Source organism: Mercenaria mercenaria, chromosome 11 (assembly GCF_021730395.1).
Source record: "Mercenaria mercenaria strain notata chromosome 11, MADL_Memer_1, whole genome shotgun sequence".
Classification (NCBI taxonomy): domain Eukaryota; kingdom Metazoa; phylum Mollusca; class Bivalvia; order Venerida; family Veneridae; genus Mercenaria; species Mercenaria mercenaria.
In genome coordinates, this window is record NC_069371.1 from 14,871,499 (window position 1) to 14,896,319 (window position 24,821).

The 24,821-nt window shown below is 33.6% G+C and overlaps 1 protein-coding gene across 5 annotated transcripts in view; it reads left to right on the forward strand.

Moving 5' to 3' along the window:
• The first annotated feature begins 823 nt into the window (after positions 1–823).
• Positions 824–24,821, forward strand: part of LOC123531862 (CD109 antigen-like) — a 110,025-nt gene continuing 86,027 nt past the window's right edge. For 2 of the 5 annotated variants that reach the window (XM_053518598.1, XM_053518597.1), the window contains exons 1-19: positions 824–870; positions 3,701–3,807; positions 4,508–4,668; positions 5,369–5,394; positions 6,568–6,736; positions 7,495–7,565; positions 7,989–8,126; positions 9,005–9,044; positions 9,308–9,392; positions 11,420–11,534; positions 12,167–12,331; positions 14,076–14,165; positions 14,625–14,828; positions 14,969–15,070; positions 15,686–15,754; positions 16,323–16,520; positions 17,908–18,057; positions 18,454–18,531; positions 18,944–19,028. In XM_053518598.1, the coding sequence (XP_053374573.1) occupies positions 3,743–3,807; positions 4,508–4,668; positions 5,369–5,394; positions 6,568–6,736; positions 7,495–7,565; positions 7,989–8,126; positions 9,005–9,044; positions 9,308–9,392; positions 11,420–11,534; positions 12,167–12,331; positions 14,076–14,165; positions 14,625–14,828; positions 14,969–15,070; positions 15,686–15,754; positions 16,323–16,520; positions 17,908–18,057; positions 18,454–18,531; positions 18,944–19,028 (2,011 nt within the window). In that variant the 5' untranslated portion in view covers positions 824–870; positions 3,701–3,742. Of the gene's footprint in view, positions 871–3,700; positions 3,808–4,507; positions 4,669–5,368; positions 5,395–6,567; positions 6,737–7,494; positions 7,566–7,988; positions 8,127–9,004; positions 9,045–9,307; positions 9,393–11,419; positions 11,535–12,166; positions 12,332–14,075; positions 14,166–14,624; positions 14,829–14,968; positions 15,071–15,685; positions 15,755–16,322; positions 16,521–17,907; positions 18,058–18,453; positions 18,532–18,943; positions 19,029–24,821 lie in introns of those variants that run through there. The other 3 variants (XM_053518599.1, XM_053518600.1, XM_053518596.1) reach the window with 2 other exon arrangements.

The following is a 24,821-nucleotide window of genomic DNA, read 5'->3' on the forward strand; positions in this document are numbered from 1 at the left end:
TCCCTATTTCATTGTTATAGGTTAATCCGGTATTAGTAAATAAAGGCCACAGTTATCGCGTTTTGTTAATACAGTATATAGAAGGTGTTTAATTATTATTATAAGTTAGATATATGTTTATTTGAAAAAAGTTAAATTTTTTTTAAATAGAGAAGAATGCGCGTAATCTAACAAAACACATTCTTAATACATGTTTTATTAAACATCTGTAATAGGAGGCTAAAACAGATCCCTTAAAAAGAATTTTTAATGTGCGCTAGAAGGAATTTTTTGGTAAGCTTATTCTTGTTAGACGGTTGTATTGTGTAATACCGCATCATATAGACATGAAAACTTTAACATTTTGTGACCTGATGCATAGGCCGAGCTTGCATTTTCTTGGTATTTGTGTGGTTTGGAGGGAGGAGACATTCTGAATATACCAGTAAATTTGTACATTGAAGGTCATTTAGACATACGCCAAACTAAGAATTAATTAATATGTTCAAATGGGGTTAAAGCAGTACACCATATGTTTAGATTATATACAACACATATGTAGACTGTTCACTAAGTAGCATTAGATGCAATTCTTAAGGAATATTTTTCAATGAACTTAACGAAAATCGTTCTTGAAGCTTTTTCTTCAAGATTCACTTTTATAACATGTTATAATCGAACAGATACGCACCAGGATATAAATCTAGGTGAATAAGGGCAATTGATAAGTAGGCTAGTGTTGTGGCAAACCGTCCTAACTTGTCTCGAAATAAATAAGACATAGCTCGGTTTGCTGTTAGATATAAATTAGTATATTATACGTGGGACATCGGAAGGTATTTAAGACGGGATCTTATTTCCATTAAACCATTGTAAGATAAGGATTAATATGTAAGTAAATGTTACGTTTATTTTTCTTGATAGTGTGTAGCAATTTGAGACTATAATAGTAACATAGTATATTCTGGTATGAGTACCATATACTATTACTAGAATAGTTATAAAAGAATAATGTTTTATTGTAATGTATTTGTGTGTCAACATTATATCGAAGGTGCCAATATCATGTTGAATGTGCCAACATAATGTTAAAGGCTTAAAGCAATGTATATCCGTCATCGCCTTTACTTTTGTTGAATTACTTTATGTATTGTCAGTGTCTGCCTGAATTGTAAATGATGCACGGTAATACATTTAATGTTCTTGACATTTACCGCAGCTTTAACTCAAAGCAGTAAGAAACAAGCACCCAACATTTCTGCGCAAAAGTATTACGTGTCTGCTTTACATGTAACAAGCAAAAATGCACAGAAATCGTACTAACATAAAAATGGCTTAGTGACACCCACTATAAGAAAGGAACAGAACTAGACATTGCCATTGGCTTTTTATTTGTTTGGGTGTCTGTGGAATCTACCGCATTAAAAAAAAAATACAAAAAAATCACTATTAACATATTTTATATCCAGTGTTTCGTGAAAAAAAAAGTTTCACGTATTATAAAAATGTACATACAAATTTAGCGATAGATATTATTTAAATTATTTTAATTATCTCTTAGATGAAAAACAAAACTTTTAATTACACATTGGTTTGAGAGTGTCCATACTGTTCCTATCTCTGAAATGACTCGGTGTTTCAGGATACAAATATGAAAATGTCTAATAAAAAAGAAATGTCATATTTTATATTCAATGAGTAGTTTGGTTAAGCCATGTACTTCTAAAGGTAATAATCTGCTTGCATGTTGTCCTTTGTAAACAGGATACTGGAATTCAAAGTCAGTTAGATGTTGTATCTCACACAATGGAATCTGCTGTTACGTAAAAATGTTCGCTTTATTGATTTGCCCGGGCGTAACATATAGAGATATGCTTTGCCCAGGCGTAAAATATAGATAGGCCATAATGCTTTATTGCTTCGCCCAGGCGTAAAATATAGAGAGGACATAATGCTTTATTGCATTTCCCAGGCGTAAAATATAGATAGGCCACAATGTTTTATTGATACTTTTGGTATTTCTAAAACTAATTAAAAGCCTATACAAAATGGAATATGCTGTTATGTAAAACTGTTTGCTTTATTGATTTGTCCAGGCGTAACATATAGATATAGAGAGGACATAATACTTTATTGCTTTGCCCAGGCGTAAAATATAGAGATGTCATAAGCTTCGTAACATATAGAGATATGCTTTGCCCAGGGTAAAATATTGAGAGACCATAATGCTTTATTGCTTCGCTCAGGCGAAAACTATAGAGAGGTCAATCCTTTTATTGAAATTAATACCTTATAAATGCAGTGAAACAACAATAAACCGGTATAGTTCTTATTTGCGTAACCATTATCAACTCGTGCAAGTCAATAGTAAACTCTCAAGTAACAAAAATAAAATTTCATGTGGCGTGCCTCAAGGGACAATAATACTTTTAGGACCGCTTTTGTTTCTCTTATTAATTAATGATCTACCACTTAAAATCGGAAATACAGTGACATCCACTGACCTCTACGCGGATGATACAACGTTTTGTGATTTTCAAAAATGCAAGGACTTGCTACAGACAAACTTTAAACAAGTCATTATATTCTTTAGCACGTTGGTGTTTAAATAATGGTATGCATTTAAATACAGATAAAACAAAGGTACTTTTCATTGCAATTGCTCAAAGAAATCGTGCTTAACCTGACTGTAAACTTGGGCTTAACTTCAAAGATATTTTACTTGGGCAAGATAGTCTCAAGTGGGATACTCATATTAAACATGTTTGCAAAAAAGTAGCATCATATATTTGGCTTCTGTATAGAATAAGAATTTTTAACAGTATCATATAGAAATTTGTTTTATAAAGCATATATTCAACAGCACTTGGATTTTTGTGCTATTATTTGGGGAAAACGTCTATAATTAACAAAATTATAACACTACAAAAACGAGCCTGGTGCGCTATTTTAGGTACCGAATTTCAAGATTTTGATCACACTTTGAAATTACTTAATATTCAAAGATTTGATAAATTTCTTTTTCCAGAAGGCATGTTTTATGTATAAAGTGTCAACTGGCTTACATCTTTCTTATATAAATAAATGTTTCTGCAAAGGCCACAATCAAATAACACATCCTAAACATTGCGTTCTAATACAGACTAAAATTTTATAAACCAAATACAAACTGTGAAATTTTTAAAGGTAGTCGTTTTATACTCAGGGCCAATTGTATGGAATTGTTTTCAAATAGAAATCAAAACCTCATTTTCATTGTCATGTTTTAAATTCAACTGTATAAAATGGATCGATAAATGAAGGGTTATAATGCCAACTACATTTCATGTATTTTCATTTTATTTTATGCATGTATAATTTCTTCTTTGATCTCTGTTAAATATTTGTTACTATGATCACAATCCCTATGAGAGGTCTTAATGCTTTATTGCTTTGCCCAGGCATTAAACACAGAGAGGCAAAAATGCTTTTTTGTTTTGCCCAGGCGTAAAATATAGAGAGGCCCTAATGCTTTATTGCTTTACCCAGGGTAAATTATAGAGAGGCGGTAATGCTATATTTCTTTGCCCAAGGTAAATATAGAGAAACCGTAATGCTTTATTGTTCTGTCTGCATCAGTCCCGATACAAATATACAGAATGATATACAAGTTGTACGCATTTTGGGATACTTTAAATGTTCACATTAAAAACTGCTCCCTCTCTATATATTATATATGCAGAAACTGAATCTTTCTCTGGTGGGACAGATCACAGAAAGATTAATGGTGATTTCGGCATTAGTGTTGTTCCTTGCGGCATTTGCCGTCGCGCAAGAAAATACTACTGGGTAAATATTATTTACTTTTTTTCATTTAAAGAATTAACGGTCTCTAAGCTGAGAAGCTGAGCCAGCTTAAATGTTGTACGTCATTAGGTGTGTTAAACTAAATTAGACCGTTTCTGTTATGTGTAGATATTTCGTTTTGTAAAATTTCAGCGGCTACCACGTTTTGAAAAAAATTATTTTAAATGGAAATCCTCAAAACAGTTAGATATCATTCCCCAAATTCAAGTCTAAGTTAAAAATACCAAACAATGTGTGCTATTCAAATGATAGCATTTTTACGGAGGAGCATTAGTGCCTGGTGTATGTTATTTATTAACGAAAATTCGAATTACTTACTACAATAATTTACGTTTTAATATATATTACTATTTAAACCATGTTGAACTCTGGAAGAGGTTTTCAACCTAGTTTGAGCCCATATGGCAAGGAAATAAGACATACCCTACATGAACGTGTAGTAATGAGTCTGTCCAAGATTTGGTACCTGGATAGAATATATCACTATTCTGACTATATCTCGAAGCTTTTCGACCTGAGTCGAAATTTTGTACTATTATCTCGAAATTCGGGTTAGTTTTCTAGCAATTTCGAGTAAGTAACCCGAAATTTCAAATTAGTACCTCGAAATTTCGAGTTAATGCATACCTTTTAATTAGATATATATGTTTATTAAGATATTTTATAATGATATTCAACATAGCACACATTGGATTGTAATACCGGATAAATACACCCCTGGATCGCCTCTTCCTCTGACTTTTAATTTCTACAACACTTCCGGTGTAGATGTGGTGGTCCAGGTTGACTTGATACGTGACGACCATCATGGTGTGGCAACCCTACAACATACATTTAAGGAGGGTAATGTTACAGTTACTGTCATGTGTATGATTTGAATGCTATTTAATTAGGTCATGAGTCATCATACCCCTGGCAAAATTTGTCATTAGTGTTCACGATCTGTACAAATTGTTTTAATCTCTCCATTCTGCATATGCATTATTTTTGCAAGTACATGTATTTTGGTAGGACAATGGAGTGTGTAACTTCTTTTACATTGCACATCAATATTTGTGCTTGAAATTGCTTTATTGAAGTCACTGACGTCACGTAAGAATTTCTATTGTTTTAGCCTCGATATTAAGCTATAAAAATTGTTCCTTTCTGGTGGGAAATGGAAACGCTTTTTTTTTGTTAAATCATAACATAAACAATTCTTTGAAAGAGCTGAATAGTCTTTGGGTTTTTTTTTGTCATTAATCAGAAATTCGAAACGTGAGACCACATAAATTGTTAAATCTTTCCGCTACGGATTTGACTGAATGAAAGTTAAAATAAAACTGACATATATAGTTTTTATAATGTTAAAAATTCCATTGTAAGGTAGTGGGGCTATAACAGTTACTATAGCTGACATATCCTGTGCGAGTTGTGCATTGTCTGTATGCAATTTAGGCTTTCAAAGGTTGCTTGAAAAATGACCCAAAGATGCCAAAATAACGTACATGATCGTAATTGTCTTTATTGGTTTCCCACTGTGACATTTATTATATAATTTCAGCTAAATCGGAAATCCTGCAGTTACAGGTAAGAAAATCAAATAATTCTTTTACTACTTTCAATTTTTTAAATAAAATGATAGAAATCACGAACTCGCCGCAATGATGGCATGGCAATAGCTAAATAAATCATGCATATCCATTTTTCCATTTAACCAACATCGATATTTATTAGATATTTCATATTTAACTATTATGCTGCGTATTTTAAATATGCATCAATAACAAACTCAGTATTTCGTCGGTTGACTATTATTATCACAGTGTTCTAAATATAGATGTCTGTAATTGATAGACCCAATGGCCACATAGCAAGAAAACTTAAATTGCGACATCGTTGTTTATTAAAGAATTGCTTGTGGTCTCATGGACTTAATAAAAATCCTAGCAAAATAATGGCAATACAAGCACTGACCAATCATACACCTGGAGTAGGATTTTCAAGCTTATGTAAGGAATTGCTCTGCTCCCATAAATTTATTCTCTTTCAATCAGGGGTTCGTCAAATTCCCGATCTAAGAAACATTGGTAATCCTCTGGTATGTGAAAATGCCATTGCTTTAACTGGGAATTGTTTTAACTCTCTTTAAAGCCATGCAGTTTGGAGTCATATCCTCGGCAGTACACCTTCAACATTTCTATATCTTACAAACATCGTAGTCAGAATCTACAAACTATCAGAAATTAAAAAAAAAAAAAACATTTTTATTATTTTTGTCCTAAAAACGAAGGAAAATGCGCATATTTAAGTTTGGCATCGATTTTCTCAAATCGTTTAAAATGTGGACAGAGCATTGTTCAATTCAAGCAAGGATTTATTAGATCATATTTCACCTACTTGAATCGAGAAAGTACAGGTGATCTTCAATAAGATGCTACTTGCTTTGAGATATTCATAATTAAATCTGTAAGATGAATCTTTCGAAGCATAGCATGGAACTTAGCAAAATAATAGCACTCGGCTTGGCTGAGTATGTTCATGAGAAGTAATGAAATGTGCAAAACCCTTCATGCTTACGGAACACCAACAGTCATTACAAATCGAGGAAATTTGTTTTCAAGTTGCCACTGCGGCACGTGTCACATTCGATATGATAATTGGATATTGAAAAGGAAACATGAATAGTTACCATCCCCTGTGTATCATGAATTAACTAGTTTAGAATGATGCATACGTATTAACGTTTAACAATACTCACAGGTCCCAAGAACAGAGGATGATCCGCAAACATATACTCTCCTTATCCATGGTTTAAGGGGATTATATTTCATGCAGCATGGTATCGTTCATTATGACTCGGGATTGATGCCAGAAAAGTTTGCAATTCATATACAGACAGACAAAGGCATCTATAAACCAGGACAAACAGGTACACTGTGTTTGGTTTCTTTTGATGATATAAAAGACGCCGCATTTAGTTTATGTGAATTTAAAACATTTTACAATTATAGCGTATTTCATAATTAAATGATAGAACTTCAGTTTTGAAATATTTGAAGTACTTAATAGTTTTATGTTTAATAGCAAACGTCACGGTGTTTAAAAAAATAAATTTATTGTATCACATATTACTAACACATAGTTAATAACAAGAAACCAAATATTCTAGGATAAGTGAGTATAAGGTATGACCCCTTTATCGTGCAGATACACAGTTTCAAAAAATGGCACACGCGATTCCACTGAATCCCTACTATTTTGGCATTCCAGCCGCATCAGTTGTGTTTACTTATACTAAAATTATTGAATGAATTGACTGCGTCCTTGCTCACAGAGCATTTTTGTTTATATACCGGTGCAACAAATTCTGTTACCATTGCGTAGATTCTTCTGATGGGAGTAAATTTTACCTACACTTTGAAACGTAGGTTCGGAGTGGGTGTCGCGGATGGGAGTTAAGTTTAAGCGTGTACCATAAACCGCTCCAGGGCATGTTGACATTTCTTTCTATCTCTTTAATATCTATTCTTTCTTTACCTAAACGGACTAGTAGTGTGTAAGTTCTAGCAACGTTTTGTATACATAAAATGACGTTACCATTAGCGTGTTATTATGTTATGTAATACCAAAAATATGAGATGGCCAAACATTGGATAACTATTGTAATTGTGATGTCGTGTTTTTCAGTTCGTTTCCGAACGTTTGGAATTTCATCAGACATGATGGTCTATAATGGTGAATTCAACATCTCGATCTACGTAAGTATTCAAGTTAGGATTATATGTGTCATTTTAAGAGCTGAAGTAGACAAACGTAACTTAGTGAGTGCCTTGAAACCGAGCCTGCAACATTTTTGTTTTTGTTGTGTTGAGCGACCTGTGGAGTTTCAATCTTTTCTATTTGAATATGGTACCCGTCTTTCCTTCTAGAACATTACTCTTGCGTCCCAATCTATTATTACTGAACTTTATTTTATTATTTCACTGAAGTTATATTAGCACTTTTTTAAAATATGAGACTACGTATGATGCTAAGAAATTACATTTTGTAGTAAATTTATTAATTCGGTTTATACAGGAAATTTTGTGAAGCCGTTGATACAAAAGTTTTTTGTTTTTTTTTTCGGACGGGTTATGCACTATAATGTACATTTATGTGAGAAAAGGCTATTCATATTTCAGGATCCAAAGGGTAACCAAATGAAGAAATTAACGAACGTTTCAGAAGCAATGTACGGTGTTGTTGAAGATTTTCTCATAATGGACACAGAACCGGTTCTCGGAAAGTGGAAAATTACTGTTAAAACAGACAGACAAGTGGTAAATCTTTCATTTTTACAACATACCGTATTGTTCTATATCGCAACAACATCAGCTTAACCTTTGTAAATCAGATGTAACCTGTCATATCGTAATAGAATTCATCTCTGAAACCAAATAATATCATTGAAAAAAGAACGTAGCAGACACCGGTGCGACATCTGTGCCTGGTAATAAACTGTAAAAGGCGCATCTCGTTCAGCAGAAACAACATGTTTTATGCTTCAATAAATCATATACACATCAAAGAGGCATTAAATATCAGACAATGTTATGAAAGTCTGGCATTTCTAATTGAACTTTGGGCTTCTTAGAGTCCTCCTTCGGTGCTAAAAGAAACATACATATACATTTTATAGCGGACATATTGCGCTCATTTGATAAGCTAGTTTTATGTTTCTTTGTAATAATATAATAATATTAAGTGATTTACGGGTTGGTTCTTAGCTTACATTAACTTTTTCCGGGTTTCTATGGGTTTATTTTAAATCTGTTTTTTATTTAAGAAAATAATAAGTTCCCAAGTGTAGTTTATCGTAGAATAATTCATGTTTTAGTTCTTATGCGTAGGCCTTCGTGATATTGTTTTGCACAAGAACGAAAAACTATGGTTATTCTACAATAAATCACACTTGGGAACTTGTTATTTCGATTCTTGCACGACATACTAGTATCAACAATGTTAGATAAAATGGAAACTACTTATTACGACCGTGCTACGCACCATGATTTGATGACGTCATTGCACGCGAGTGGTTTATTGCTGAATAACCCGAGATAGATTTTGCTGTACATGTATGTAGGTTATTCGCTGGTCGTGTTAGAATTTTTGCAAAACATCTAATATTTGATCGAATCGATGTTTTGCTTTTTTTCAGTCTGATTACGAGGAGAAATACTTTACAGTGGAGAAATACGGTAAACGAAATATTGTTACTGCAGTAGCTTTTTAGATTACCAGCATAATATTACTTGAACATGTTGAAAAATTACTGTGGTTCCCGTCAATGTTAATATATACATCGCGTGTCGTCAATTGTTGGAAAAGTCAGTGTGATAATTGGGAGAGATTTTTTAGGTAATGTTTCCAAACAACATTTTGTACATTATGATTCAATATAAGATGCACCTTTAAATATAAAAGTTATCAAATTAAATGACTTTAGTTTCTTTCTTTTCAGTACTGCCGAAGTTTCAAGTAAATCTGGAGCTACCACCCTATGTTGTTACTACGAACAAAGAAATGCACGGCACCGTCAAAGCAAAGTAAGAATATTGTGTTAAAGTCGTTAAAAATCTATTGTACTGAGAGCTTATAAGGCTGATCACTACCAAATAGAATGTAAGCCTCCGCAGGTCTAGTCACAAGTAGTCCAAATATAAATAGTACTAATCTTTTTTCCTTTCCTAGTGCATTTTCTCGGCAGTAACGTGCTTACTTTTACCCTACCGCGTTTCAGTATGTATCACTTTGCATTGTAATGAAATCGGCATGTTCCTATCGCATGCTAGATAAAAATGGCGGCGTAAGAATTTAATGTCACGAAAAGAGAAATTGAAAGAAGCGAAAAGTAGTAAATTCAGCGGGTTGTATTTAACGAACCGTAGTTTTCTTATATAAAAGTTAACACCCCCTTTTCTTTTTGTTTTTCTAAAGTAGCGATCTAGCTCTTTATGGGAATATAAGTCTCTGAAAATCTGATATGCTAGAAAATGTCGAAACACCGTTATGAAGTGAGTGGATTTTATATGAAATAAAGAACAGCTGGATTTAGTGGTGTTCAGCCTATAAGGGGCACTACATGTTATTTTCTGAAAGCCCTCGAAAATGAATTGAAATGCCATTAATCTATTCTTTATGATGTAAAACGGTAACAAATGGCTGAAAACGCTTAAATTTCTTGTGTTTTTGGAATTTAGATCGAATTTTCGACCAGGTGGCACTATTTTGGTTCGTCTTAGGACCTAGTAAATGTCTTTTCTCGCATTTTAGCACTTCATTTGTCTAAATAATATTGAAATTAGCATGTTTCTGAATGAAAATGACAAACATCGTAACGATTAAATGGATGGTAAATGTAAATTCCACGAATAAGGTAAAATTAATTGAAATATTGCTTGCACAGGGCTAAATTTTGCATATTTTTGGGGATGGGGGTGACCTGTAATGAATGGTTATTTCTCTACATTTTCTCAATATTTTGCACCAAAACAAAGCAGAATCATTGTATAAATAGGTGTACCTTGAGAATGAATGCAAATTCATGGAAAAATCAGACAAAAATTTTCTCTTATAGGCTGATCACTACCAAATAGAATGTAAGCCTCCGCAGGTCTAGTCACAAGTAGTCCAAATATAAATAGTACTAATCTTTTTTCCTTTCCTAGTGCATTTTCTCGGCAGCAACGTGCTTACTTTTACCCTACCGCGTTTCAGTATGTATCACTTTGCATTGTAATGAAATCGGCGTGTTCCTATCGCATGCTAGATAAAAATGGCGGCGTAAGAATTTAATGTCACGAAAAAAGAAATTGAAAGAAGCGAAAAGTAGTTAATTCAGCGGGTTGTATTTAACGAACCGTAGTTTTCTTATATAAAAGTTAAACACCCCCTTTTCTTTTTGTTTTTCTAAAGTAGCGATCTAGCTCTTTATGGGAATATAAGTCTCTGAAAATCTGATATGCTAGAAAATGTCGAAACACCGTTATGAAGTGAGTGGATTTTATATGAAATAAAGAACAGCTGGGTTTAGTGGTGTTCAGCCTTATAATCTAGATATTACCGTAACCAGATTCCAGATGTTAATATATTTGAATGGTTTCTTTGTTTTCCTTGCACACCGGACTGGCGTTTCCGGTGATTTTACCCATGCCGATAAAATGCTAACATGTATACAATATGCAAGAACAACTATCAGTCATTTGTTTACGAATCGGGGAAATATCCGTCCCTCGGCGCACCTGTAAGCAATTTCTGATATGGCGTTTCAAAGTTACAATATGCATATCAAGTTATGTGCAATCAGCATGATGAAAGTTAAAACCAGCGCATATAAAAAGATACATGTCTAAGCCTTTTGCAACACCAGGAGAAACGAACAATGAGAAGAAATGTCTGCGCATCTGGTTCAATCAAGTGTGACTCATTCTACTTTGATATGCACCGAGAACGTATTTGACTGTAAAGACCGATTGATTCATGCGGTTTAATCTAAGCGATTATGAGATCAAGTCCGGCCTGGCTCATATCAACATTCTAAAGGTAGATTTTGAAATGCATGCATGGTTTACAGGTACACATACGGCAAGCCTGTTATAGGAACTGTGAAGCTGTATGCTGATGTTGACTATCGTGATACCCCGTGGAAAAACCATGGTGATGAAGTCATGGTAGAAGCAGCATTTGACGTACGTACATCTGCCTTTAAGTATAAAATGTCCCAAATAACGACAATTGGCAGTAATCTTAAGAAAGAACCGTCACTTTTCTTATATATACTGTATAGAAACGTAATTGTATAATGTTTCGCCCATTGTATTATTGATTTTTCAAAATATTTCACTGTATTAGAAAGATATGTATTGCTTAAAGGTCCATTACTAAGAGAAAGTGAGTTTGCATTTTTTTTCATAGCCAGTGCATAGACTTCTGCAAGACACTAAATAATGAAGATTGGCAGGTCAAAATTTACAGAAGGTCTTTGGAACTCAAAGAAATGTATGTGTATTATGTTGAAATTTCAATGAATCGACAGAATGACCCCCAGGTCTTTTTAACTTTCTTTATACTTCATAGAAAAATAATTGTACATATACTGCGATTTATTTCGAATTTCTACATACCAACTTTCATTTTCGAATAAAATGAAATAGTTTCTGTGCTTTTTAAAAGAAATTAAAATGTTCACTTTCCTTAGTATTGGACCTTTAAAAGAATCAATGTTGTCTGATGAAACTTACTTAATTGCATTTTATCAAATGTTATTGTCTTCGGTCTATTTATTCAATGATTTGCAATTATCCCACTTTGCCATTGTCAGATAAACGGAGAGGCCAAATTCACTGTTCCATTCAGCCGTATTACTAATGAAGTTGATCCGTATTCATTCCAACCACTTGCTGAAAAATTAGCGGGCTATCATCTACAAATCAAAGCTTCTGTCACAGAAAGTATAAACAACATAACAAGAAACGCATCAGCTCAGGTTTGTATGTGTTTTTAATATCACCATACAAAGGTAATGTTACTATGATAACTATAACCTCGTCAAGAAAAATTACTTTTTAAGGCAATCGTTCTAATAACCACCTTCAACTTAGGCATGAAAGCCACTAGTTTTATTCGCTTTTCCTGAATAACGCATGCAAATAAAAACCTATGGTTTCTTCTATACCCGACTGTATACATGTACATTCAAGGGGAAATGTCGTCTTTATTATTACATACTGTTCCCCTTGTTAGAATTTGATTTAATTTCAGTGTCCCAATTTAACGCATATAATATGTAGATAGAACATTGTGATAGTTCGAACACCTCAATTGTCTGTAGTCAGAATTCTAATTATCTATCAGCTGCTTTTCACATGTAGAGTCGTTATCATCAGAATGAGTTTTAAACTCAAATTTTTTTGTATGGTATCTTAAACAAATTAAGGTAGTTCTGCACGTTTGATAAACCGGAAGTGATGGCGTAACGTCATTTATCCGGAAAAACGTATAATGAAACCTGGATACAGCGTACGGAAATGAAAATCATTTTATGAAATAATTGAAACTTGTGAGTAAATTTATTACAATGACACTGTTGCTATATTTCTAAAGTCAAAATATGATATTAAAACATATGACACGTTAAAATAATCAAAACAATGTCTTAGAATTAGCGTGAAATGTCCGGCTCACATAATTCATGGTCAAATATCTCAAAAATAAGCACATGAACCTATACATTTTATTTCACTAAATTATAGGTCATGTGTTTATTTACAACTGTGAGAAGTCTCATCAAAATCTACATTGTAGTAAAATTTCTATTCGCGAAAATGTTATGAAGGTAATTATTTTCCCATACTCTCCTATTATGAAATATTGCGTGAGGTCCGTAATTTTCAAATCAGTCTAACAAAAAATCAAGCGCACGACCCTATTTGTTTTATTTGCTGAATTTTCGGTATATTCTGAACTTTCGAAAAATCAAAGTTTAATCAAATTCTACATTGTAGAAAAAAAATTCGGTCCAAACGTGCAGAACTACACTAAGAATAACATTGAAATCAACCTTTTGTTGGGTAAAAATAAATCCCCACTTTTTATATACAGGTCAAATAAATGTAATTGTGATTTGTAGTTATTGTTATCTCTATTTGTCCATTGCGTAAACACATACAAAGTAGCTAAATCACCAATCGTAATTTTGCTTATATGTTAAAAATACCCTAAATACCACTTTTACATTCAGCTTTTGCTTCGAACAATATTTTTTTGTGATAATGTTTTACAATGTCAACAGATACATTAACACTTTTTACGGACAAAAGCCATTTTTAAAAAGTCAAACAATACACTTAATCATGTAAAATCTTCAAACAGTGACGTTATTCAAAACGTTATTACTGTAGAAAATGACGACAAAACCCAAAGAAACCATTGTCATGTCCAAGTTATATTTAACCATTTTCCGTTAATTAATAAAACTCCTAACTTCTGTATTCTTAAAAATCATATACACTGATTTTCTAAAACACAGCTTTTTGCAGGCTCATCTTAGTCCGCACTGGTCACAAAGGCAGAATTGCCTGCCGCCAGCAAGCTAACGGTTAACAACAAAGTTTTCAAAATGTCTCCTATATTTCAAGAAAGTGCCTTCAAAAAATGTAAAACATTTACAAAATGATAAATATGTAAGCTGTTTTGTTCAGTTCAAATTTCAGTGCTGTGCTGTCTTTCAGGTTTTGTTCTACAAGGAACCATACAAAATGCGTTTCGATCATTCTTCAAGTATGTCTTTCTTTAAACCAGGTCTGCCCTATGTTGGACAAGTAAGTATTTTCAACATGGGGAATCTACTTTGTCCCATGGTATATGGTCTACCATATAATGACTCAGTATCTTTTGGATATATGTGAAATGTCTACGGTGTGATATTCCAGTTAGGCAACACTATAAAGTTAGGCATTTAGTTCACTGTTTCAAGTAGATATTGTCGTTAATAATTGAATAATTGTTGAAAAAGATGCTAAAGCCGAACACACAAACACACGCACGAGCACACACAAACAGAGAGAGAGAGAGAGAGAGAGAGAGAGAGAGAGGGAGGGAGAGAGAAAGAGAGAAAGGGAGAGAGTACCTTACGTAAAGTATTTGGTAATAAATTGATGTTTTACAAGAATTAATTTTAGATTTCAAACATGACTGTAATATATTGATGTAGTATGTAATAGGGTCTCTTATCGTTAGTAAATTTGGATGACTTAAAGCAAGGTTATTCTTGTTTTTAGATAACACTAACACAGGCAAACGGGAACCCAGTAATTTCGAGCAAAGAAGACGTCCGGCTCGTCAGTTATGTGACGTTTCATGATAAAGATACTCACAAGTATCGTGCTAAGTACCTCACTGAACAAACGTTTGCTCCTCCACCCACTGGTATCTTGGAAGTTTCAGTTGATCCGCCTGTGAATGCAACTTCTCTACATTTAGAGGTGTGTATAGATTACACATTTTGCAGCTACGTGTTCATTCCAAATTTTAATAAAATATTACTGAGAAATGTTTACCTAAAAGATTTGCTTGTGCTTGAAATATATATTACAAACTTTATCTGTTTAACTTTACATTTAAGGTATTTTATCAAGGCCTTACTGATACACTGAATGTAAACAAACCGTACTGGTTGATGGACAGTGGAAACATACAGCTCTCACAGAATTCATCTTCTGTCGTGGTGATTATGCTTGAATCATAATTATGAAAACATTGATTTTGTTAGATATATATTTGTTTTTCACTGACACCAGTTACACTCTAAATGGTGTCCTATATAATTAGAATATTACATAATGTACAAAATGATACATGTTCTATTGTACGACTTATGCTTAGTAAATGGGGTCTAATACGATATCGGTCTAATTTTCATCTGAAGTAAAGTAAAAGCCTACAGTATGAATACTTTCTTATAACATTAATAAAGATTTAAGTTCTTACTTTTTGAAATATTTTTCATTTAATTACAAGTGTTTCTAAGATAACACAAATCTTCACACTATAACATGTAAACAACATTATACAACATGACGGACCTCAAGCTTTAACAACATAGTGTTGGTCCCTTTCGAACAAAATCTTCTATGGAAACACTTACTGCTTGCTGTCATATAAAAATAAAGACATTTCGTGTTTTAAGGACAGTCTGACCAAACGTGTTATCTGCTATTATTGTGATTATTCAGATGAACTGCGTCCTTGTATTGGCGTAGTTCATTGTGTAAATAAAATATTAAATCATACGACATTGTTTTCATGACTTTATCACATTTTTAAAACACTTTTACAACAGGCTGGACAAAATGCAGTTTTTGATGTTAGAAGAACCGATGGTATCGGTCATCTCCTATTCTTTTATGCTGTAAGTAATTAAACATATGTTATGTCTCCTTTGAAAGTTGATTCTGTAGTTCTCAATACATATATCGCCTTCAGACATTCAGTACATTATGATCCAGAAATATTTCTGAGGTAGCCACCATACTGAAAAATAACCTTAGGTGCATTCATTTTCTTTTACGTTTGATGAATGTCATGTAAAATATTTAATCTAGATTTTTAACTGCCTGTGTCATACTGAATGTCTATCTTACGAAAAGATGTCTGATTTCCCTTATATCTATAAAATATTTGCCGAACTGAAAATATGCGTTGTACTAAAATTATATACTAACGGGACCGTTTTCATAAACGTATGAAGCCTAGAATTTATACAAACACTTAAGAAAGCCTAATATGTAAGTTGTATAACTGTTTAAAATATATTTAAATTATATAACTTTATTTAAACTAGTAAGCTATCTGTAGCTGGAGCGAAATTTAATAAGATTAATATGCGGTATGTTTTGGCCGGGTCGAATTCAAATGTAAGACCTACAACTTGATGAATACTGACATTGCATTAACGTTTATATTGTACCACCACTAAGGTTATTGCTAACGATCGCATGGTTCATTCTGGCAAACTATACGACAATGTGTCAAGTACGGTGCAGTTGTCGTTTCCCGTCACCGACAAGATGAAACCTTATGGAATGGTTGTTGTGTATTATTTCGACACCGACGTATGGAACGCTGATGCACTTTATTTTGATGTTAGAGATGACGCCAATAAGTTCAGGAACAAGGTAGTAACATTTTGATATCAACATATAATTTAACATTTTCGGCATTTAATACCTACTTCGAAAGCATAAACTGTGGCAGTTTACCGTATATGAATTATTATTAGAAGCAAGACGAACTTATTTAAACGCATGAGAGATTTTTCAGATGCTATTATCTCTATTTGTAATACCTTTTTAAAGATGTTTTGATTTTTGTTCAGTGCTACTGCCCTCCGTTGACCTGATTTTTTTTTCAAACTGCTGTCTTTCAATTACCAAGAACGTTAAGGGTCATAGCCTCATTTAGGTCGAAATGTCTCGTGATCTGAAGCCAGACGTCATATTTTTGTGAACGTTTTACTGTTCTTTCGAAGTGTACATACATGTAAATATATTTCGTTGTAAATTATTTTTGCCTTTGAATAGACGTACATCAGCATTACGCATACATTAACTAAAACGCCACAAAAGTATAATCTCTATGTATTCAAGAAATTTAAGTAGATAAATAAGCAATCTAGAGCTGTTTGTGAGAAAAACGCATGTTACCCACAACTGTCTAATCACCTGAATGAGTCAACCATGCACCAAGATCTCAACTGTCTTATCAGACTTTCAGTGTTTTGATTATAAAACACAAAGTTTCAAGGGCCATAATTCCGAAGTGCCGATTCTGCTAGTTATCGAACTTGGTCAAGGACTTATTGGCAAACACGTTTAGTTTGTTGAAGATCGGATGGGAAATGTTTGACTTATGTCTCCCACCACACAGTGTTAAATAAATAAGTGTTACAGATTGTGATTTTTCAAACAGTAGGAAACTGCAAAGACATATGGAAACAGCAAAATTAATAATGACATTAATACACTTTTGTAGACAATGTTGATTTGAAATATGGAGATTAAAGACTTTTTGTTTTCTACAGAAACAGTTTACTGTCTAGGTATATGCTGCTAGTTTCTAAGGTATTTAGCATTATGTTCAGTTGATACCAATTCAGTCAACTTTAGATACCTTGGGCTAACAAGATAATAACTAATAATACATAGTTTACTTAAAGTCACTGTATAAACGGAACTACATCGTTGTACTGGTCCTCAATTTTCTCACAAGGATATTTTCTTTTATTATACGGAGTTTTTTACTGGTAATCGATGTGACAATAATCTAAATTTAGACAAAGTAAATCTCTATTGTGTTGCATTAGTACTTGGAGGATATGAAAAAGAAACTATATATTTAACCCCTGCAAGCTGGCATTTCAGTTTGAATAATATACATTACTCATACTCGCTGTTTAAATAAACAAATAGTTTGGGTTCCAACACCGTGGTGTGGCCATGCATTATAAATATCCTATATCAAACATCATATTTAAAACTGTAATTCTTATGTTATATTTCGCAGGTTGCCTTGTCATTTGATAAAGGTAAAGCCGAACCAGGGAAGAATGTCAGTTTATCTATAACTAGCGACCCGCAGTCACTAGTTAATCTCCTAGCTGTTGACCAAAGTGTGTTGCTTCTAGCGTCAGGAAACGATATCTCACAAGCTGATGTAAGTATACATTAAACGAAAGAAAAGTAATTTTATAACTGATTTCGTTTAGTTTTAGTTTTAAGAATATAAACCTTGGCACAATGAAAACTACATTATAAGCCAGTGGAATCTATTTTATGATACACTAAGTAAACTATAGAAATTAAAAAGTGATAGTTTAATGCAGATCTCCTTGTGAGCGTATTTTCAAGTCGTAACGCTCGCCTAAAGTGATCATCCTCGTGTCAGAAAGTCAGCAAAAAATCCCATTGAAGGTGCTTTCATAACTCGCGGGCGGCCAATTAAAGAACACTTACGGTGTTGAGAGCATTTCATACCAGTACATTCTGTAGCAACAACACATAGTTGTAGTCTTATGAACTACAGTACAGTAATTTCTTTTCTTATTTGCAGGTAATTGCGTCACTAAAACTTGGATCACACTCGTCTTCAGATTCTAGTATATTGCACGATCCAAAAAGAGTGTTAAGGGTAAAAACTGTTTATCATAAAGCTTTGAAAGTGTTTCCCAGTCATATTATTATGTAGTTTAAAAATGCCTCCTTCTAATTGCAAACATTTGTCCAGGTTATTTGTTTCATTTCGGGTTGACAAAGCAGTAGCTTAGAAAGCCTATGTATTCAAAATATCTTTAGAATCAAAACTAGTATCTAAGCAAAAGTGTTTGATTAATATTTTGAAAATGATCTGCAGTGGTTTACGACTCTGACATTTGATTTACTAGATGCATTTTGAAATGTTTAGTTTTGTTGACTTGCGTTGTTTCATACGGAGTGATCGTTCTTCAGAGGATTCTGGGTAGAAATCATGTTACCTATGGATAAATTTGTTTACTTTATATGCGATGACAAGTTTTTTATACAGTATAATTTTCAAACTGTAGACGTCAGGAATGCAACTGTTAACTGATGTTGAGGGTTTCAGTTGGGCTCATCCTTACTACAAGCGCCAAATCGATTGTGGTCCAGGTAACGATAATATTCATTTTGTTCAACCTAGTTTCAATATGGTACTTTGTTTTTGTTCGGAATCTTTCACTGATTGATTAATTGTGAGCAAATGTTGTAAAACTAAATGGTTGTAGGCAACTGTATCTGTTACAGAAAACAAAATATGTTTGCTATTGAATTCATAACTTACTGGTTACAAGAAGGTATGATAACGACTGCCTTCTCTTTATAAACTTCCAATGTGCCGACGACGACGTGTTTTTCTAGATTGTATATAATAAATAATAAAGATACCAGTCAGACGTATGTACAATGTATCAAACTTCTCATACCCTCGCGGCGATGGATTCTTTCAGGAATGAGGGATCGAGAGTGATTAAATTATAAGTGATTAATTTATAAGTTCTAAAACTTCCTTCACAATCAACCTAAAATAATGTATGTATAAACTAAACTTAAGCACAACTTTAACGCAGTTAGTTATATAATGTGACGTTAACTTTATTCATTTAATAATATTTCATTATAAGTTTAGTTTTAAGTTGAGCTGTTTAACTCACATAGGCACCAGTTGATAAATTATGATAAAGAATAACATAAATATGTCTTTTCTGTTAAGTGCAATCTGTTTGTTTGAAAGTAGTATGAATTTTGTTCTAGCTAATAAGATACTATATTTGTTTACGACCAGGTATGATGACCACAACCTATCCAAGTAAACATTATTTTTTATAAACATTCAAGGGTTTCAACGGAAAGAGTTTCTAAAAAAGCTTATTAGCTTTCTATTCGATCCCTAGTTTTTGTAAATATGTATTATAATTATATGCTATTTGATTAATAAATATTGTTTAAATCAAGGGTTTCAAGACCATTTATGTCTATGTACATTTTGCAAAAAATCCCTATGATAATTATATGTTGCCATCCATGTATGTTTTCTGTTGATGAGTAAGAAGTGAAATAATACATTTTGTGACACACAGTTTGTTGTATCATTGTAACCTCAACTTATTTACAATGATATCAATACACGAACTGGTATACAGGAAATATGTATGTAGGGACATCGCATGTCTGAACCCAGTAAGGATTCTGCTGATGATATCCCTGGATAATTTTCAATCGCTCCACAACGCAAAACCTAAATACAAAACTAATAAACCTGATTGACTCAAAGCTTTAAATATACAGCGTACATCCCAAATGTCCTCCCCCTCATATACTAAGTACAATATGCAAGAAAACTATGACCTTTTGTCAGTTGATAGAAGGAATGAGATTGACACAAAAAGAGAAAAATAAAAAAGTCGAAAAGCGCAGGTCGCCCAACACGGCATAAACGAAAATGTTGCAGGCTCGGTTTGATTGTGCCTAATCATTGACGGTAGTGGATGTGCAAGCTACCGTCTACGCCATCTAGCCTCGGTTGAGCAGCACTCAACATTTATACATGTTATAAGTACTAGAATGTAATTTAGAGACATCCGATAATGTATTCATACAGCGGTGCACATGGAACCTTCAATGATGCACAGAGTGCAATTCCATGAAAAGAGGCTGCGTATGGTCCCCAGATAAAATAATGGCTGTGCCCTAAACGAGAAAACAATGGACAAAACTAAACAAACTGGAATTTAGATAGGGGATCTGTGAGTATGGAGCCTGCAAAAAACGTTTATTTACACACATCTATGGGATCGACAAATTTGAATTTTCAGAAGTTCAATAACTGTGTCATAAATGTTCAGCTCCTACAACACTTGACTGAGCTTGCAAAATGTTTGCAAAATGTAAAAAATTCAGCATTCAAGAAAAATGTCATTGTGGTGAATTTTTCTCTTCCTTCATTGTCGGTTTTGTTTACCAAAATAGAGAAAAATGGAAACTTCACAGGTCGCCCAACACGACAAAAACGAAAATGTTGCAGGCTCGGTTTGATTGAGCCTGCTCATGGACTGTAGTGGAAATGCATGCTACCGTCCACGCCCTCTAGCCCCGGGTTGAGCAGAACTCAACATTTACACATGCTAAAAGTACAAAAAGCAATTTAGAGACATCCGCAGATGTATTCAAACGGAGGTGAACATGGAACCTTCAATGATACACATGTTGAGGCGTGTAATTCCGTGAAGAGCGGCGTTTGGGCCCCAGATAAAGTAAAGGGTTTGCCCCAAACGAGAAAACAATGGGCAGAACTAAACAAACTGGAATTTAGGAAGGGGATCTGAGGTTTGTTTAGCAAGTCTCTCACAGGATTATCTCCCTTACAGTAGCCAAGCCAAAGAGAATTCTTACCTGTAACTTATGTTTATTAATCCATATTTCAACCCTGAGTGTAGTATTTATAGATTTTGTAGCAGTCGTGAATTTGCTATGGGACAATACTCTGAGTAAATTGCATATTTTTCTTAAGGCAAACTTCGTAATAGTCTTGCCCCATATGCATGAACCTAATAAATTCTATTTCGGTTTACCTCTTGCATATAACTTACTTGGACGTGTTCATTTTAATGTTTAGAGTCGACTTAGATATTATAATATTTTCTCATAACCATTACTCTTTAGTTATATTTGTAAATACTACAAAATCCATACTTAAAACAAAACAACAGTAAAAAAAAAAAAAAAAAACAACAAAAAAAAAACAACATAACTACTAATCATGAGGGTCGGAGGGCACGTGCTACCCATGCTTATTCCTTAATTATGTTTCGAGTGTTTGAGGCTGATACAAGCATATAGATATCTAGTTATTGTTTAAATATAAAATGTTAGAAATTCATAACATAAACATTCATATTCAGTCGCAAGCCGTGTCTTTCGTGCATGTCATAAAAAGGAGTATATTCGTCGTTAGTATATTTATCTTAAGGTTGTTGCAGTTGTTCTAGAAATCTTTGACACCCTTTATAAAATTGTCACTTTAATTACAACTGACAGTATGATATTTGTCTAACACACAAATAATCTGAATGTTTTTTCTCTATTTCTTGTTATATTTTCACATGCAAGTTATTATGTCAATATTTGAGTATTAGAATAACAAACTAAAATACAAACGTTTGAAAAAATCTCGATCTTTCAGATGGATTTTTGCAAATTTCAAAGTGGAAAATGCGGAATTCTATTTGCATGCTGTGGTATTAAATAGAATTGATCACCAAGATCGTGCAATGCTAGATTACTAGATAAGAATACTTCATTGTTCACTATTAGGAAAGTTTTTGACCCGACTATTGTCGTGCAAACGTCAACTTTTCGACCTAGAATCAAGTGCGAAAAGTAGAAATTAAGAGAGCTAATTTTAACTTCTCGTGCTAAGACATTTTCTCGAAAAGTTGAAAAGTCGAAGTCTGTAACGCGACAATTATCGTGCAAATGTCAACTTATCGAAGTTGTAGGGCGAAACGTATAAATTTAAGTCGTATCATCTACTTTTCGTGCCAGTTCTTTGGCCGATAATTTCGCGATACTATCGCTTAAATTTCGACTTTCCGATCTAGGGTCAGGGTTAGTTAGAGATTCACCTGGAGGGGATTACTTTTATTTACACTGACCGTGTCTTTGGAACATGGTGGGGGTAAGAGTGAGGTTGGGTGCGCACCATAAACCGGTTTAAGCACCCCAGTGGTGTTTTTGTCACTGACCGTTCCAAGGCAGTGCCCCACTGTGTTCCTTTATTTGTTCGTTTTGTCCTAATGTGTTGGCTTTTGTGTGTGTGTGTGTGCGCGCGCGCGCGAGTGTGTGTGTGTGTGTGTGTGTGTTTGTGGTGTGCGCGTCTGCGTGCTGTAGGTTTCGTTTTGGGGAGGCTGCGTTTTTGGTACGTGGCATTCCATGTTTGATATTTGTCTTTGTTTTTTAGGATTACTTAGTCCTAGAACGAAAAGTCGAAATTTAAGCGATAATATCGCGAAAATATCGGTCAAAGTTTTGGTCGAAAAGTTGCAGATAGGTCACTTAATTTCAACATTTTGCGCTAGATTATGGGTCCACAAGTTGATGTTTGCTCGACAGTTGTCGGGTCAAAAAGTTCAAGATTTCTACTTTTTGCGGGACATCTTTGCGCGAGAAGTTGAAGTTATGGCTTTTAAATTTCTACTTTTCGTGCTTGATTCAAGATTGAGAAGTTCACGTTTGCACGACAATTGTCGTGTTTAAAACTTCAAGTTTTCAATTTTTCGCGGTAAATTTTTAGCGCGAAAAGTTTAAATTAGATGCATAATTTCAAGTTTTTGCGTATCTGTCTGGTCCAAAAGTCAATGGCGGAAACAGGATTCAGTTTAAACATATTTTATTGCCAATATATACATATATAAACAGGATTCCGTAATTGTTTAAAAATTTCGGCGAACATGTGAATAACAATAAATTTTGAATGACGTAATTTTAACATATATTATGCTGGCATTTACACTGATATGATTTGTGTTATAACGTATGTTTGTTTAAAATGTACACGCATCAATTAATGATAACCAACCTATGGTACGAATTGCTTGTACATGATATGTTTATTAATTATCCTCGAGTGTACTTTACAGATACATTTTGGTGTTATTGATGCTTCGTAAAAAATTCAACTCTATAGCTGATCTGTCAAGCCTATGAAATAAACTACATGTTAGATCTCGGTTCTAACAAGAAAGTAACGACGTCGCCAGCAATATGTACCTACTTGTGAGCATAGCTCCTAGGCAACTTTCAACAACTCAGTCACATTGATTATTGTTTCAAAGAGTTGATATTCGAGTCAGTTACGCCATATTTATATTTACAAGTACATTTTGAACGTGCACTGCAAAATGTTTATAAAAGTTATGAAAGTCTCATTCTCCCATTTACATTAATTTTGTCTTCAAAATGTCAAATGTGTTATATTGTAGACCGTCGAATGAATGAAAACTCTGTCCCAATACTCAGCTTTTTAAACAACTTGTTTATGCTTGCAGGCATGTTCCCTGGACAACGTCCTACATATATGCCAAGTAAATACTCACTAAAATAACATTCATTCGAAAATGTAATTCACGAGCCAGAATTCACTGAATTTACTTAAATTACCTATCTACTAAACGTGTAGCAAATCCCTTTATTATATAATAAAATGCGTCTTGAAACAACACTCCAATAACGCAGTTTCATGTTTAAAGGTATTTCAATCAACTGAAACCATAACCATATCTCTTCAATTAAGTGATAAAGTGATTCTCTAAGACGCCGTAGTTATATATATTTACTCATTTTGAGGATCGGAGTGCCAAGGATTCCAAGCTTAGGCTGTATTTCTTCGCTTGCACTCGTGTTGCGTTTAAACATGCTCGATACGTTTTACGCATGCGTATTTGTGTCGCACTTACTGGTCTAATCTAACACTTAGAACAATGTTCATACTTGTTACTTGTTGCAATATACCCACTTTTTCACATGTATATTGAATAAATTGTAAGTGTTCTTGCTCACTCCCCCAAAAAATGGAGAGTAAAGATTTAGACCCAACTTTGTTACACACACGTTCTGTTCTCGGTGTTATTTTCGCTAACTTGACGCGATTCTACTCTTAGACTAGTGTTTGCAAAACAAATAGGCTCTTAGATTTTACATTATGTTTCACGTGTTTGAAGTGTTAACAAGTAAGTAAAAATACTAACCATTGTTTTAATGTTAAAGATTTAAATTGTAATGTTGCTAATGCAGTTCAATTTAAGAGAATAAGAAAGTACAGAAAATAATAAACAAGCGTTTGGAAATGTTTCGATTTTTCATCAATGGTTTGCCAGCAGGATTTTACAAATATGATTGGAAATCGCT